We start from the raw sequence: 15,283 nt of genomic DNA on the forward strand, positions 1-15,283 counted from the left end.
AAGCTGTTTTTTAAAAGCACAGGGGCCACAAGTCTACCATGCCTGTAATTTTCCAGTGGACTTGGATATGGCAAAAACCTCGTATCTTGTTTCAGCAGTAGTATGCACAGAGAGTAGCTCAGTGGCAGGTGGGCTGCTGCTATTATCTAGAAGAAATGATGAATGGAAACTATAAAGACTCTGAGCAGACTGGCATGACAACAGTTTTAATGGCTTGTACTAGCTTCATTTGCTAGGGTCTGGTCAGGTCAAGTGATTTACAAACCAGAGAAACTAGGACAATAAAAATAAACAGCATAAAATTTTAATGAGTCATAGCTCAGCTTCAAGATGTCTGAACACCTGGCAAAAGTACATGGTAATTTTTGAGCACATCATGAATTTCAAAACACTAAAGGTTCAGTCTGAACTGCGGTGCTTGATAGCTAAGGTAACTCATTATGGACACAGCCCAGAAAGAATACAAAACCAGTCATTTGGGGTACAGAAGTCAAATGTGCCCATATATAGTACCATTCACTGAAGTCTTCTGCATGCTATTGGCTGCAACAGGTACTGTGCCCTAAAGATGAAAATCCTGCAGATCATCAAGAGCAAGAAAACTTAAAACTTTTTTTTGTAATGTATAGCAAGCAGTGGTTTCAGATAGAAAATAGGAAAGACTACGTTTCTACATGACACTTTTTATTGTTCAAGAAAGGGAACTCCTCCTATACATGCATTGCTGTCAACCGGGACTCTTTCCCCTGCTACATCCTCCATGAGACTACTGCCCCTCATTCTGCACAGCAAGTGCAAACTAAACCAGAGGTGGATTATCTTACCCAGACTCAGATAATCTTAAGTAGGATATGTGTATCTATCACAGCAAAGAAAACACCATCCTGTAAGTAAATGGAGAGGTTTGCTAGGTGAAGGTTAGAAGCAACACTGTTAGTGACAATAGAACAATTGCCAAACTTTGCTATTCCATCACTACAGCCATACCTGTCTTTTGGTCACTGTGCCATCCACAGGATCTGTGTACTCAAAGCTGTCTGTTCTTTCCACACTGTAGATATTGCTACCCACAGCAAACTGCTGATGGCTGAATGATTTGTCAGTGATCAAAGCTTCCAGGTCTCTCATTATGAAATACGCTGTTCTGGGTTCCAGTGCTTCATAATCAAACCTTGCACATATATAAAAAAAGGTAAAACCAAGAAGAAAGTTTCCATCAGCTAAGAAAACAGGCCTGCTTTCACAGAACTCAAGGTACTCACAATTAGCAATTTACTGCTTAAAAAATCAGAGGTGAACCACTGAAGTATTGGTTGCAAATTAAACCAGCATATGGATGCAAAACCTCTGCAATCTGATCATTATCTGTGCGCATCACAGTTCTACACTGGCGTCCTGACTTTGACTAAACAGAAATCATTCAGAAAATGTATGGTTTCTACAGTAGCACAGAAAATATCAGCACATAGCTTGCTTTCTGAGATTAAGGACAGAAACAGTGCAGTGCTCAATATCCAGGTGAAATACAGAAACCTCTGCTACAAATTTTAAGCAACAGCTGTGTGCAACAGACCTTATGAATATATGAACTTCTCTGGATTAAGTCTATTCTGAGGGCACATGAGAGGCAGAAGCTAAGATGTAAAGGACAGTTAGAATTCAACCTTTGAGACCTTAATAAAAATGAGTCAATGCTTGGATGTTTGGAGTTCTCCTGACTTAAAAGTAGGCATAGTTCCAGTTCTCACTAAAACACTGTCACACAGAAGCACATACAGGAACAAATGTAGCAGTAAACCTTGCTGGGATTTTGATTTTTTCTCAGCACCATGCAACAAGCTATGCCTACAGATTTTGCAAGTAAATAATTCAGATCTTTCTGCCATTTGGTATCAGAAAATTCTATTACTCTTACACTAGAAGTGACATTTACGTGCTGCTCCTTCAGTAAGCAAATAAAATCTGCTGCCACTTACTCATCAGAAAAAGCTTGCCTACAGAACAGTGGCAATCTGTGTCAGATTTTTCTTCTGTGGACAGAGCAAATGCATACCTAAATGCAGCTAAGCACACCTAAAAAAGCCATGGTTGCAACAGATTTGTGCTATTAACTGCATAATTTCCTGTGCCTTTTCCTCATTTTTCTTACCTGCAGTAGTAGTGCCGGCCAAATTTTGCCCAGTGATCCCTGACAATCTCCTCCACACTCTGTTTTCGAGCTGCTAGGATGGAAAGCCAAACTAGCACAGCCCATAGTCCATCTTTCTCTCGAAGGTGATCAGATCCTAAAAAGATGTATGTACATTATTTTATATCACTGCAAACTGGAAAACAAGATAAGGAGGCTAGGCCTAAGGCTCATTTGCCTTCACATGTCACGTAAGAATAATCAACAGTATCTAACTCAGTAACTCCAATATCTCCCAGACAGATAACCAGATCTAGTATTTAAAATTTTATTTATTTCTCTATGATAAAGCCCATACACCTAAGGTTAAATATAAAGAGGTACAAGTATTTCAGTAGAAATGGTAGCAGTAGAAAAACACTTTTAGTTATGGTTCCTGCTCACTGACATACCCAGTGTTTTCACACCTCTGTTGTGGTTTCCCAGGACTGGGCTAGATATGCAAACCCCTGCCCACAACCAGAATGTTCTGAGTTATGTTAGTGAAGTTCAGCAACATCTCCTTATGTCTGCAGATGTTCATCTGTCAAGCTGTAGAGAAAGAATTTTCCCGTTCCATGAAAAATGAAGATTTCCAGAGTATTCATGACCTCCCATCAGGACAAAAAACAAGAGCCTGAAAAAATGTTTCTGGAAAAAAAAAAACAACAAACAACAAACCAGAGAATAGCACTTTCCCCCTTTCTATATTGTCCAGTGGTAAAATGTTTGGATACTCAGATCTAAATCCATTCCTAGTTTTATATTTATGAAGAAAGAAATTGATCCAACAATTAAGACTAATAACAATTCTTACATATCCCACAGGGCTTAGCACATGCTCTTGGATACTGGAGGTGCAAGTTCAAGTCTATGATCTGAATTCAAAAGACCACAGAACTGATCTTGCATTTCCCATGTACAAAACCCAAATGCAAACTTGGAGTAACAGGCTGTTCTGCAACACACATGTAATCTGTCTTAACCAGATATATTTCTATGAAGCTAAGCTCTGCCTGTTAAAACTGGAATGTATCAATCAGCAAAAAAGTTTCAATAAAATTAGTATTTTGTAACAAAAGATTGTTTCATCAGAAGGTTCTTGGTCATCTCACAAAGCACTTTCTTCTTGCGGATAATTCAGAACAAGCTTTTATGGCAGTGTCTAACCCAGAGTACCAAAAAATCACAAGAAAGCAGGCATGAGAATAAACACAAAGTTCCAAAACACCTGACACTCAGTAAATACAAATGACTACTGCATAAAATGAATAGACTCAAGAAACTTGAAGAGAAAGCCTGAGTACAGCTAGTGCAGTTTCCTCCATGAATTACCTACGAATCAGGGAGGAATCCAGTTGGACTATCTGTTCTGTTAGAAGATATGTAGCAAAATCCTCCAGAGAGGAATTTTAAAAGTCTTAGGTAGAAAACCTGTTTTATTAAAATATTCTCCTTCCTCAAACACAAAATCCAGTGGCAGCAAAAGTACTTTGCAGTGCTGTGGTTTTACGTAACAGCCTGCAAGGTCTACACAGTCATCTGTCAAAATGACTGTGTTTTGCTACTGGCAGAGGACATGGTTCCCATAATATAAATTGATGTACCAATGCTGTTAATCCTGTGAAAAACTGTCAACAGAAAATTAAAGACATATAAGGAAAATAGCAAGACATGCAGAGAGCCACTGTGATTCCCAGGGTTTAGTCTTGACATCAATCTTCTAGTCACTGCTGCTGCCTTGGACTTGTAGTCCCTCTTCTTGAGAGTAGCTGCTCACACACACTTGCTAGGAGCCCACATCCTGGGCCTGTCACAGCTCTGCCTGCTGCTTACCCCTCTTTTGGTATGTCCAGCCCTGGGGGTGTAGACCTCCCACACCCTGAATCTAACATTAAGTAAGTTAACTACCACAGAGTTAATTAAACACAAATTACTATTTCAGCACAGTATCAGAGTACAGAAATGGTTACTTAAGACTTATGATGAGGAAAATAATTTACAAGAAGTTTGTTTGTCTATGAATTAAGTAAACACATGGCTTTAAGAGCTGAAACAGACAGTAATGTTCCTTTGCATTTGTAAAGTAGCTGTTATGATAAAATTACAGAATCTAGAATGTCTTGGGTTGGAAGGAACCTCTAAAGGTCATCTAGTCCAACCCCTCTAAAATAAGCAGGGACATCTCATGCTAGAACAGATTGTTCAGAGCCCCATCAAGCCTGAACCTGAATCCAGGGATGGGACATCCACCACTTCTCTAGGCAACCTGTTCCAGTTATCCACCACCCTCATAGTAAAGAACTTTTTCCTAATGTCCAACCTAAATCTACCCTTCTCTAGCTTGAAACCATTACCCCCTGTCCTGTCATTACATACCCTAGTGAACAGGTCTTCCCCAGACTTCTTATAGGCCCCTTTCAGGTATTGGAAGGTCACTATAAGGTCCCCCTGGAGCCTTCTCTTCTCCAGGCTGAACAACCCCAACTTCCTCAGCCTGTCCTCATAAGAGAGGTGCTCCAGCCCTTGGATCATTTTTCGTGGCCCTTCTCTGGACACGTTCCAACAGGTCCACATCTTTCTTGTGCAGGGAGCACCAGAGCTGGATGCAGTATTCTAGGTGAGGTCTCACCAGGGCAGAGTAGAGGGGCAGAATCACCTCTCTCCATCTGCTGGCCACACTTCTTTTGGTACAGCCCAGGATGGAGTTGGCCTTTTGGGCTGCAACTGCACATTGGTGGCTCATGTCCAGCTTTTGATCCACTAGTAACCCCAGGTCCTTTTCCACAGGGCTGCTCTAGCATGTCTCCCCCCAGCCTGTATTCATATCCTGGCCCAGGCTCAGGACCCTGCACTTGGCCTTGTTGAACCTCGTGAGGTTCACCTGGGCCCAATTCTCTAGCTTGTCCAGGTCCCTCTGGATGGCATCCCATTCCTCTGCCATATTGACTGTACCACCCAGCTTGGTGTCATCAGCAAACCTGCTGAGGGTGCTCTCAAGGCCACCATCAATATCGTTAATGAAGATATTAAACAGCACTGGCCCCAGCACTGACCCCAGAGGGACACCACTTGTCACTGTTTTCCATCTGGACATCGAACAATTAACCATTACTCTCTGGATGAGACCATCCAACCAATTTCTTATCCATTGAACAGTCCACCCATCAAATCTGTATCTCTTGAGCTTAGAGAGAAGGATGTTGTGGGGGACTGTGTCAAAGGCCTTGCAGAATTCCAGACAGAGGACATCCATAGATGTCTTGTTTTAAGAAGTTGTCCCTGAGGTACTCCAGGAGTCTCCTGGATTGCCTACAGCTTGCAGTGCTACTTTTCCACAGATTTCGGGGTGGTTGAAATCCCCCAGCAGGATGAGAGCCTGTCTCTTTGAGCTGGAGCAAGGCTTCATGGATAGGCTCCACTTGATCAGGCAGCCTGTAGTAGACTCCAATCACAAAACTCCCTGTGTTGTCCTCCCTACAAGATTTCAACCTGCTCATGGCTATTCTTTAGGGACAACTTCACACTCTACCCACTTCTTTACACAGAGGGCAACACCTCCACCCCTTCTTCCTCTCCAGTCCCTTTCTGAACAGCTTGTAGCCATTGATAGCCACATGCCAGTCACAGGATTCATCCCACCAAGTTTCAGTAACTGCCACCATTTCATAGCTTTCATGTAGCACAGCAGCTTCCAGCTCCTCCTGTTTGTTGCGCATGCTGTGTGCCTTGGTGTAGAGGTATTCCAGCTGGGCTGCCAGCTGTGTCACCTTCTTAGCGGAACACTCCTTTATTCCCCCAAGGAGTTTCATGGATGCCACCCTGATGTCTTCTATTACCTCAGGAGCCCCTGGCTGATCTCTGTAACACTTTGCCTGTGCTGCAGTGTTCTCAGCATGCTTCAAGGCAACAGGTTGAAGGCCCTTACTATCACCCCATCCTTCCAAGCCTAGTGTGTCTTCCTGCCACTTGTCACAGACCATCTTATTATCCCTCTCCCCCTTCGCATCTAGATTGACAGAAGTCTGTTTATCAGCCCCACAATCTCATGGGCAAAGACCCTCTTCACTCTTTGAGAAAGTTGTCTTCCGTTTGATGCCAGCATTCCTGGTGCCATGTAGGCCAACCCATTATCAAAAAACCCAAAACTGTGCCGGTGACACCAGCCATGGAGCCATGCGTTGATATATTAGATCCTCCTGTTCCTTACAATGTCACTGCTTTCAAGGGAAGAAAAAATAACCTGCACCCCAGAGTCTCTTGCTAATCGTCCCAGTGCCCTGAAGTCTCTCTTGACTCTTTGTGGACTACTATTTGCTGCTTCCCCTCCACCCACATGGAAAATCAGTAGTGGGTAGTAATCTGTGGACCTCACTAAGCTAGGAAGTTTCTTGGTAATGTCCTTGACCTGGACTCCAGGGAGACAGCAGACCTCCCTGTGAGGAGGGTTTATGCGGCATATCATACCCTGTGTTCTCTTCAGAACAGAGTCGTGTTCTAGCTAGAACCCTTCTTTTTTTCCTTTTTGTGTGTTGTGGTGATACAGGAAGTAGGCCTGTCTGACTGTGCATGCAACTCTGGTGTAGCTTGCCTACTGCCCCCATCCTCATTCAGCTGTTCCTTCTCAACCTGTTGCTCAGAGGCACCTGGGCAGGCGAAGCGAGCAAGAGGGGGTTTTGCCTGCTGCCCTTACCATGAACTTGCCTCCACTCATTCTTTGCATTTAGCCTTCTGCCTTTGGCCCAACAGGGGCAGGATACAGAGGCCCCTTGATCCTGAGTGCTCTCTGACGGCTGCTCGTAAAGGGTGAGTGTCAAGAAGATAAAGTTAAGCTTTTTTCAGTGATGACGAGTGATAGGACAAGGAGTAATGCATACAAATTGGAGCATAGGAGGTTTAAGGTGAATATCAGAAAAAAATTTTTTACTGTGAGAGTGACAGAGCACTGGAACAGGCTGCCCAGAGAGGTTGTGGAGTCTTCTTCACTGGAGACATTCAAGACCCGCCTGGACGCCTTCCTGTGTGATGTACTCTAGGTGACCCTGCTCTGGCAGGAGGGTTGGACTAGATGATCTTTCGAGGTCCCTTCCAACCCCTAGGATTCTATGATTCTATGATTCTCCTGTTTCTGTTTAAAGGTGGGCAGGGCCTGGCTCCACCAGTCTATCTCCTGTTCAGCATCCCTAATGTTCCTCAACCTTTCAACTTCCTCATGCCCTGCTCCTGGGTGACGTGTGCTCCCTTATGGCTGCACCAGGGGCTGGGCCATCAGCCTGGTCTTCTGTCCCCGCCGAGGCAGAGCTGTCCCCTGTGGCCAGGAGCTGTCACTTCCCGCTCGGGACAAGGAGGCAACATCCCTCTCTCTGCTTGTTGCAGTTGCTGTGGTTTCAGAGCCTCGACAAAGATTAGCCCCGGGACCACCTCAGTGACTGCAGAACACTTCCCTTCTGCCCCTTTTTATCTGCTTTGGTCTGCAATGCGGGAGCTCTCTGCACCGAGGGCAGTCTCCTAATCAATGGCCAAAGCTATGGGCTGATCCTTGAGGGGCTGCTGTAGGAAAAGCAACAGCTTGCTTTGCTCCCTGCTGCAGCGTCCCAGGTGCTGGGAAAGCATGGAGTGACAACGGATCAGAAGGAAAAGGGCAGGGCTATTTAAGAGCTCTCACAGCTTTGCAAATAGCTTCCGATAAGAAAGGAAAACCAAAGTTCCTCCCCAGGAAGCCAGCTTTTTGGACACTCAGGTCCTCACCTCTTCTACTCCCTTGATGTGGTAACATGCTAGATCAGCTGAAGGAAGACATACCTTCCACAGAAACACCAGTAATATGGCCTATGGATAACAGTCAGCAGACTCATAGAAAACACAGACAGCATGGTCATGATCATTGTCAGTGTAGCCAAGAGTCTGTTCCCAGATAATGGTGCAGGTTTCTGCCACTGCCACCAAAAGAGGGACCTAGAATAGAGCTGTCACTTCCCACCAGTGTCCATTATTCCCCTAGTAACAACAGGAAAAGCTGTGAGGTCATCACAGAAGCAGGGGGTTCCCTGAGGACTGGGAGCACTGGGGGCTCCCCCAGGCTGGCAGGGTAGGGCCAGCAGCCAGGACCTGACCAGGGCTGGGCAGATGGGGCAGCCCAGGGGCTGACCAGGGCAGCCACAGCCCTGGGCCTCAGGCACTGCACAGGGCATGGGCTCAGGCCAGGCCAAGGTGTGGGACCTTGTGGGGGCCTGGCTCAGGGGGCCCATGGCCAGGCAGGGTTGGGCTGTGGGGAGCTGGATACCAGCCCTGCTGCTGTGACACTTAAGGCAGGGTCTGACAACCCTAAGGGGCTGACATGGGGCCAGGCTGGGGAGCCACATGGAGCTGGAATCTGGTAACACCAAGCTCACCCTACCACAGCTGTTCCTCTCCCTAACTTGCCTGCGTCTTCTTCCAGCCATCCATCCTTAGCACTGAAAAATTCAATTTTACCTGTGGTCAGTCATCTTTGTGGCTGATATTACCAACAACTTGAACAGCTTCAGTGTCTCTCAACAGACACAAGCAAGAAGAGGAGACATGGTGTTGAGCTGAACACCTCAGCAATTTGCTCCACTGTAAACAATCATTTATTCTCCTGTTGTGTAACACTCCGCAGGCCAATAAATCGTGCAGTGAAAGGCACGGCATTCATTCAGCAAAATGGTCTATATATCATGACATCTGTGCAACTACAGTCTGAACTGAACACCAAGGAAGAGACACAGTTTGATTTAACAAACACTTTAAGTACGTCTCATTGAACCAAAACTGGCCAGTGAAACCTGGACAGAAGAATTTTTGTAAAACACTCTGTTGTGCACTGAACCTTGCTCTGGCAGGGCTCAAGCTCATAGATCTCTATAAAGAGGGGTGAGTTAATGTATACACATATCATTCTTCGGATCAATTTAGCAGCTTCGGCATATCCTGTGTCCTTGTGTTTATTTCAGGAGGATACATAGATTGTTGCTTCTTGAAAGAGAAAGCACTGGAAGAAAGTAATCCACTGGAGAAAATTTAGATGGAAAAGCCGGTAACAGTGTGCTTGTTCCAAAATTGAAAATTACTGATATAAAACTGCTAGCCTGATGTGAGTACAAGGACAATAACCATGTGTGCCCAAGAAGTGTCTCACTTCATCATTCTTTATAGGAGAAAAACTGACAACTGGGATTTCTCAGAACTTCTTTAAGACATCTCTTTTATTTCACCAGCATATCCATCAGCTGGGCTACTATATGCACATATATTGTTCTATTGATTACACTCCTTTCTTTTAGTAAATTAAAATCTACTACTGCAACTGTATTAATCAACTCTGTTTTTCACTTACAGTACCATTGTCTGTAGGTGTCTTTGCTTTCTCTCTCTCACTTATTTCTACTGCCCAGCTCACTTGGTAGGAAGGGACTCTAGGGAGGAAGCTGGGTCTGCTGCCTCAGTTGATCTATCACCATTCTTCATTGCTTTATAGATCCAGTATCTGCTGCTGTGGATCTGCAGAGGCAGAGCTGCCCTTTCAAAATGGATCCAGTAAAAGGTGCCTCACAACCTGCCTGCCAGTTCCTGAAACTGCTGTACTAATAGTCCTCTTGGCTTGCTGAGGGCTCTCAGTCATCTCAGGATTATTCTCAGCCATATTTTTATTTGAAACATTGACTTTGTTTAAGGAGCTGAAACAGAAAGAGTCAAGGAACAGAAGAATTCACAAATATTTGTCTAATTATCCCATTATATTTAATTTGCCATTGGTAAGTGAAATTATAATAACTGTAACTACATTAGCAACCTATTTTTAAGTTAATTTGTCACATATTTCTCCATATGACAGTAGGAAAAGTTATTTTTTACTACTGCAACAGTCAATTGCTATGGCTGGACTCAGTAAACAATCTGGGAAAAACTCTGAGAGCTTGCTCCCATTCATAAAGCTTAAATAGACTTAAACAGGCTTAAACTGAAGTAAAGTCTTGAGAGGCAGCAGCCTGAGAAACAAAGTAAGTTCATGCAAAAATAATAAAATTCTTATTTTTAAGATATTGGAAAGCTGTTGGGTATGCAGACTGTCTTTTACATGTCTAACTTACTCTTTATTTCAGATTTCCAATTCTGATAGAGAAAGTGAGTCCTGAGGGCCATATGAAAGTGTAATTGCTTTACACTAAATTAGTTACCTCTGTCTGTCATTCTGTAAATGTGGTTTTAAAACATAAAGTTACTCAAGTGAGTATACAAACTCATAGCAAATAATTTTGCTTTCACATACTTTGAGTCTTACGAATGTATCATCCAGCAATCTGAAACCTGACAATATTTTAGGGAAATGGATATTTAGGAGCATTCTGATCTGTTTCCTTATTCAAGTTGAGATTATTTTAGATTTGTGTTACTGTAACAGATTCCACCAAACAGCTTTTCTGAGGCTTTCATTCATTTCAACAGCAGCATATTTTTGTATTTTCCCCTAGTTCTTCTTCCACATATCCTTGAAGGAGAACGCGCTGATTTTAATGGCATCTGGAAATTCATCTGGAGATGAAGTATGTAAATCTATGGAAGATACAACAATTACTGAAGTGGCTTAAACTCCAGATGGATAAATCAGACGCACAGCCATCGTAATCCTGATTAATAGTTTGCTGATGAATTTAGGAACTAATTGCTGCTGCTGACGCCCTTCTCTGAACTGTGTCCTGAGCATTAGTCATAGAACCAGAAAGTTACTAACCTCATCTGACAAGCTCCCCACACTGCTACAAAAATGGAAGAAGTTTTTAAAGCATTGGTTGAGCTCCAAGATCAGCTGCCAGAAAACAAGTCTGGGAAACGCAGCCCTCTGGGATGTTTTAAAAATCTTTTGTCCTTTTATAGCAGAAAATTTGCTTTTATTTACTCGCCAGAGCAAAATCCCTTATGTTATAAAACCAGGGCTCTATATTATTTGGAAATTCCAGCTGGGCTGGATTACCCGGGTACACAAGCAATTGGTCTCTGTTCATATAGTTTGACAACATATCATGGATCTGTAAAATCCCTTTCTCTTACATAAAAAAGCAAGATTTTCACTCTGATCAGCTATATGGTACATTTCTTTAAATATTCTACACTGAAAGCTAAAGAAGTGACAAGTTTCAGCTCCCTAAATATATATGATTGAGGCAAAATCTGTAAAATTTATTCAAATGCCCAATACTGGCAGAAACTTGTGAGGGTCACACAGCTTAGGACATTATTAAAAGATTTGCAATAAGGTAAATAGTTATTGCTAAAACCAACTCACATTGCTAAAATATTGGTCATCTGCAGACCAGACTGCATTTTATAAATAAACCTCCTGGCATAAGAGATATTTTAAGACAGCTGCACTGAACTGAAAGCTGATAAGGAAACTGAGGCACAGAAAAAAATAAACTTTAGGCAATTGCACTATTGCCCTGTAGGCACTGTCACAATTCAGTTGGACAACAACTACAAATGCAGTGAGGAATTTAAACCCAGTGCGCGAGCTGTCTGGATGCCCTGAATCTTGAGGGTTCAGATGAGCCTTTAGATGGCATCAGCTTGAATGGGAGGACAGAAGGCTTTCTGCACTGAAGTGCTGCAGGTACAACAAAACTCGTCTGACCAGAATGCACCAGGATGTACAGATTAAATGTTGCTGTAGAGCAGCCCCATATGCTGGCCAGCAATATGTTATCCAAGTACCCTTAGAATTCAGAAGAAAGAATTTACCAGGAATCTGTAGAATTAATTATAGGATAGAACAAGATTAAGAGAGGGTCACAGGGAGTGCTAGGAAAGCAGAGACTCGTCTGAAGTCAAGAGACAGGAGATGCAAAATCAGGACAGAGGCTATTGTACAAATTGTTTTAGGGCCCTACAGCAGGATACAAGTGAAGGAAAAAAGTAAATTTCAAGAACAGAAAGAAGTTAAAGGAATTATCTTGTCTGCCTAGAAGAACAGACAAACTCCAGAGGCCCTTCCTTGACCCTTATCAGACACCTGACCTCCTTTCTCAATTTCAACAACCATCTGATACTAAGGGTAACAAAGTGAGACCAATACAGATCACAATGCCCTTAGTGTTTTCTGTGTATCAAGCCCTGAAACCACTTCTCTTGATTCCTATAGAACTGATGTGCAGGACAAAAGTCCACCAGTGCTTGAGACAGCGTGCTCAGCAAGACCTCAGCATGCCTATTCAATGTGCCAGGTAAATTTGATGTTTGGCTTTTTTTTATAACTGCATCATAAAATTTTAATGACAAGTCTCCTCAAAGGAAACAACTCTTCTAGTGAGCAACCAAAGATTCTTTCCTTCTCCCTGGGACAGAAAGCATCTGCAAGAGTAGTACTCGACATCATCAGATTAAGATAGTGCAGGAAGCTTACTTCCAAAGCAGAAAAAGGCCTGAGGCAGTGATTTGTCATGGCATGTGGCCCACAGAGGTCATCCCTACTTACTTTACATACCTCCACAGTTAAAACTGCATATAAGCAGGAGATGCTGCACTCTGTGGGCTAAACTACCTTCAGCCTATAGGAATTCACTATCTAACACCTACCCATACTTCCCTTTCTTCAGCATTATGAGAAAAGCAGTATGTTTTTCCAATTAATTTGGGTGCTAGTGAGCTCATAATGCTGTCTCAAGACTCAACCAAGTTCCATGAAAATATCTCATTTTGGATGAGCAGAAGGATATTGCAATATTTAGGGGAGAGGGGCACAGAACTGGCCTGGTGAAAAAGCATCAAAAAGCCGTAAGAGTTGAAAACACCCCCCCCGGTCAGGTCTCTTACAGGCAAACGAGACACAGTATAACAACACACCACAACAAATGGCAGTGCATTCCAAAAGGTACAAGATCTGCTTGCCCCCCTCACCAAGTTGGAACGAACTCAATGACCTTGCAGGATGCCGCTTGAAAGTATCTATTAAAAAGATACATTCAAGGCAACCCAAATCTGTGCCAGCCACAGCAGTTAAGCCAAGGCATCCAGGTTGCTAATCAAGGGACATTAGTTCCCATACACATCAGAAAGAAAATAAACAGTAATTATTAATTTAAATTATCTTACTTTTTACAGACACCCAAAGAAATCTAACACATTTTAGGTTCTTCTATCACAGTCCATTCAGATACTTACAGTTAATGACAGGCTAACACATAAAGTTGCATGTTTATGGCTTAGAGGTATCCTCGTTTCTCAAAAGGCAGCATTCTGCTGCAACTGACCTCAAACAACAAAATAAAGACTATACTTGACTCAATCAAAGCAAAATGAAATTTATTACCAAGTTCTATGCAAAGCTATAGCCAATGAGTTATGCACCAAAATAGAGAATTTCATGGAAGTCACATCAAAATACAGAACAAATTATCAGCCAAGAAGATGCTTAACTTATTCTGGTATGTGGTCCTTCAAAAATGCTTGTAATATAACTGTACTAATAAATAAAAAGAAGAAAGTATTTCTGTGCCAGAATCCAGGAAAGAAAAAAAGAAACACTGTGAAATTAATTTGGTTTTTCTCCTACATCAAAACCACATTATTGCAGATTTACAGACTACACATTTTAATTGCTTGCTGTAATGCTTCCTGACAGTACTGAATTAATGAGGGCTCAAATCTGCCTTCCATTCAGCATTCTATTGTTTGACTGGTTCTTGGGACAGATAAGGGAGAAATACTGAATATTTCATAACGGTTATTTTATTTGAGTTTTGAGTAAGTAGGATGTTCCAAAAAGGGACGTCTGCAACAGATTTGATTAGACATACTGTCAGACATACCAATTCTCACACTTTGTACACTGAATCACACTGCCATAAAGGCAAAATTCCTCCAAATGCTGTTGCAGTTTCTGAAAAGACTATTACAGTGGAACCAGTAAGATCTTTCTGCAATATGTTCAAGTTAGAAGAGAGTGCCAGGCATCTCCAAAAGTTGTCTTGGCAGTGATAAGGTTGCCTATGGCTTCTGAATGCCCATCTTCCACATTTTTTGTACCTCAAGGTCCTGGACACCAAAGTTGCAGTACGACCCTGAAGATGTGAACAACTGATAGTTCTTCGTTCCAGCGAAAGACAGAGTTCATTTGCTGAACCTTTTGGCTTTGACCCGGGGCATCCAAGAACATTCAAAGTTGTCACTAAAAGTCTGTGGAAATTTTTGAACATGTATTACTTACCAGTGCCAAAGCTTTCCTCTCCACAAAGCGAACAACGTCCAGAGTCCATGAGACTGGAAAAATATCTCCATCCTGTTGGTGTCTCATACACAGGAATCTTCATTACTTTTGCCACTCTAAAGAATACACAAGGAAACATCACAAAACTAAGAGAGTGCTATATTTACACATGGCCTGAGATCAGCTGAGGAATATTGCAGGTGTTGCTATATACCCTGACAGCTGAGCTAGAAGTAAAACAAACAAACAAACAAACAAACAAAACAAACTGATCCTTGTCTCAGAATCTGACTTCAGCCAGAACCTAAATAGGTTTATCCACTAAGTGTCACATTTTGGAAAATGTAGGACCTCAGCTCAACAGGCTTTACCAGTATCTTTCTCCTGTTACTAAGCAAGAAACAGTTACATCTAGAGATAAACAGTTTTGTTATACTAATATTTTAATAAAAGTTGAAGCACCATCTCGAAGTATCTTCCTTTAAAAACACAGATGGTCAACACCTGTGCTTGACAAACACTCTGTTCAGGTGTTCAAAGACAAGACACTACAGGAATGTTTCCACGATGCAACAATTCCTCTAAAAAAGTTTTCCCAGTCTCAACCTGAGACTAAACTTGCTTTCCCTGTCTCCTCTTACACACCTAAACAAAACAGTTCCACTAGCTGGCTGACATGCCAGTATTTTCAAGAACCAAAATAAACCACTATATAAGCTGGATATGCCTTCTCTTCCCCAGCTTGTTAACTGGAAATTATTCCTTTTATAAACTATGATGAAAAAAAGTATTTATTGGACTAAAAATCAAGAAAGAATAAAAAAGCAAATCCTCTAAGGAACCCACTACCAAGCTGGGATTTATGCAGAATGAATATTACCATTCTTCTTGTTTCT

General features: G+C 42.4%; 1 protein-coding gene across 1 annotated transcript in view; it reads right to left on the reverse strand.

Annotated features, from left to right (window-relative positions):
- The window catches only part of PGM5 (phosphoglucomutase 5), an 86,704-nt gene that overhangs the window by 22,876 nt on the left and 48,545 nt on the right, over window positions 1-15,283 (reverse strand). The window contains exons 7-9 of the mRNA XM_051642086.1: window positions 14,388-14,503; window positions 2,150-2,285; window positions 988-1,171 (exon numbers count right to left, since the gene is read on the reverse strand). Coding sequence (XP_051498046.1) covers window positions 988-1,171; window positions 2,150-2,285; window positions 14,388-14,503 — 436 coding nt within the window. The remainder of the gene's footprint in view (window positions 1-987; window positions 1,172-2,149; window positions 2,286-14,387; window positions 14,504-15,283) is intronic.

This window comes from Apus apus, chromosome Z (genome assembly GCF_020740795.1).
Source record: "Apus apus isolate bApuApu2 chromosome Z, bApuApu2.pri.cur, whole genome shotgun sequence".
Taxonomy (NCBI): Eukaryota; Metazoa; Chordata; class Aves; order Apodiformes; family Apodidae; genus Apus; species Apus apus.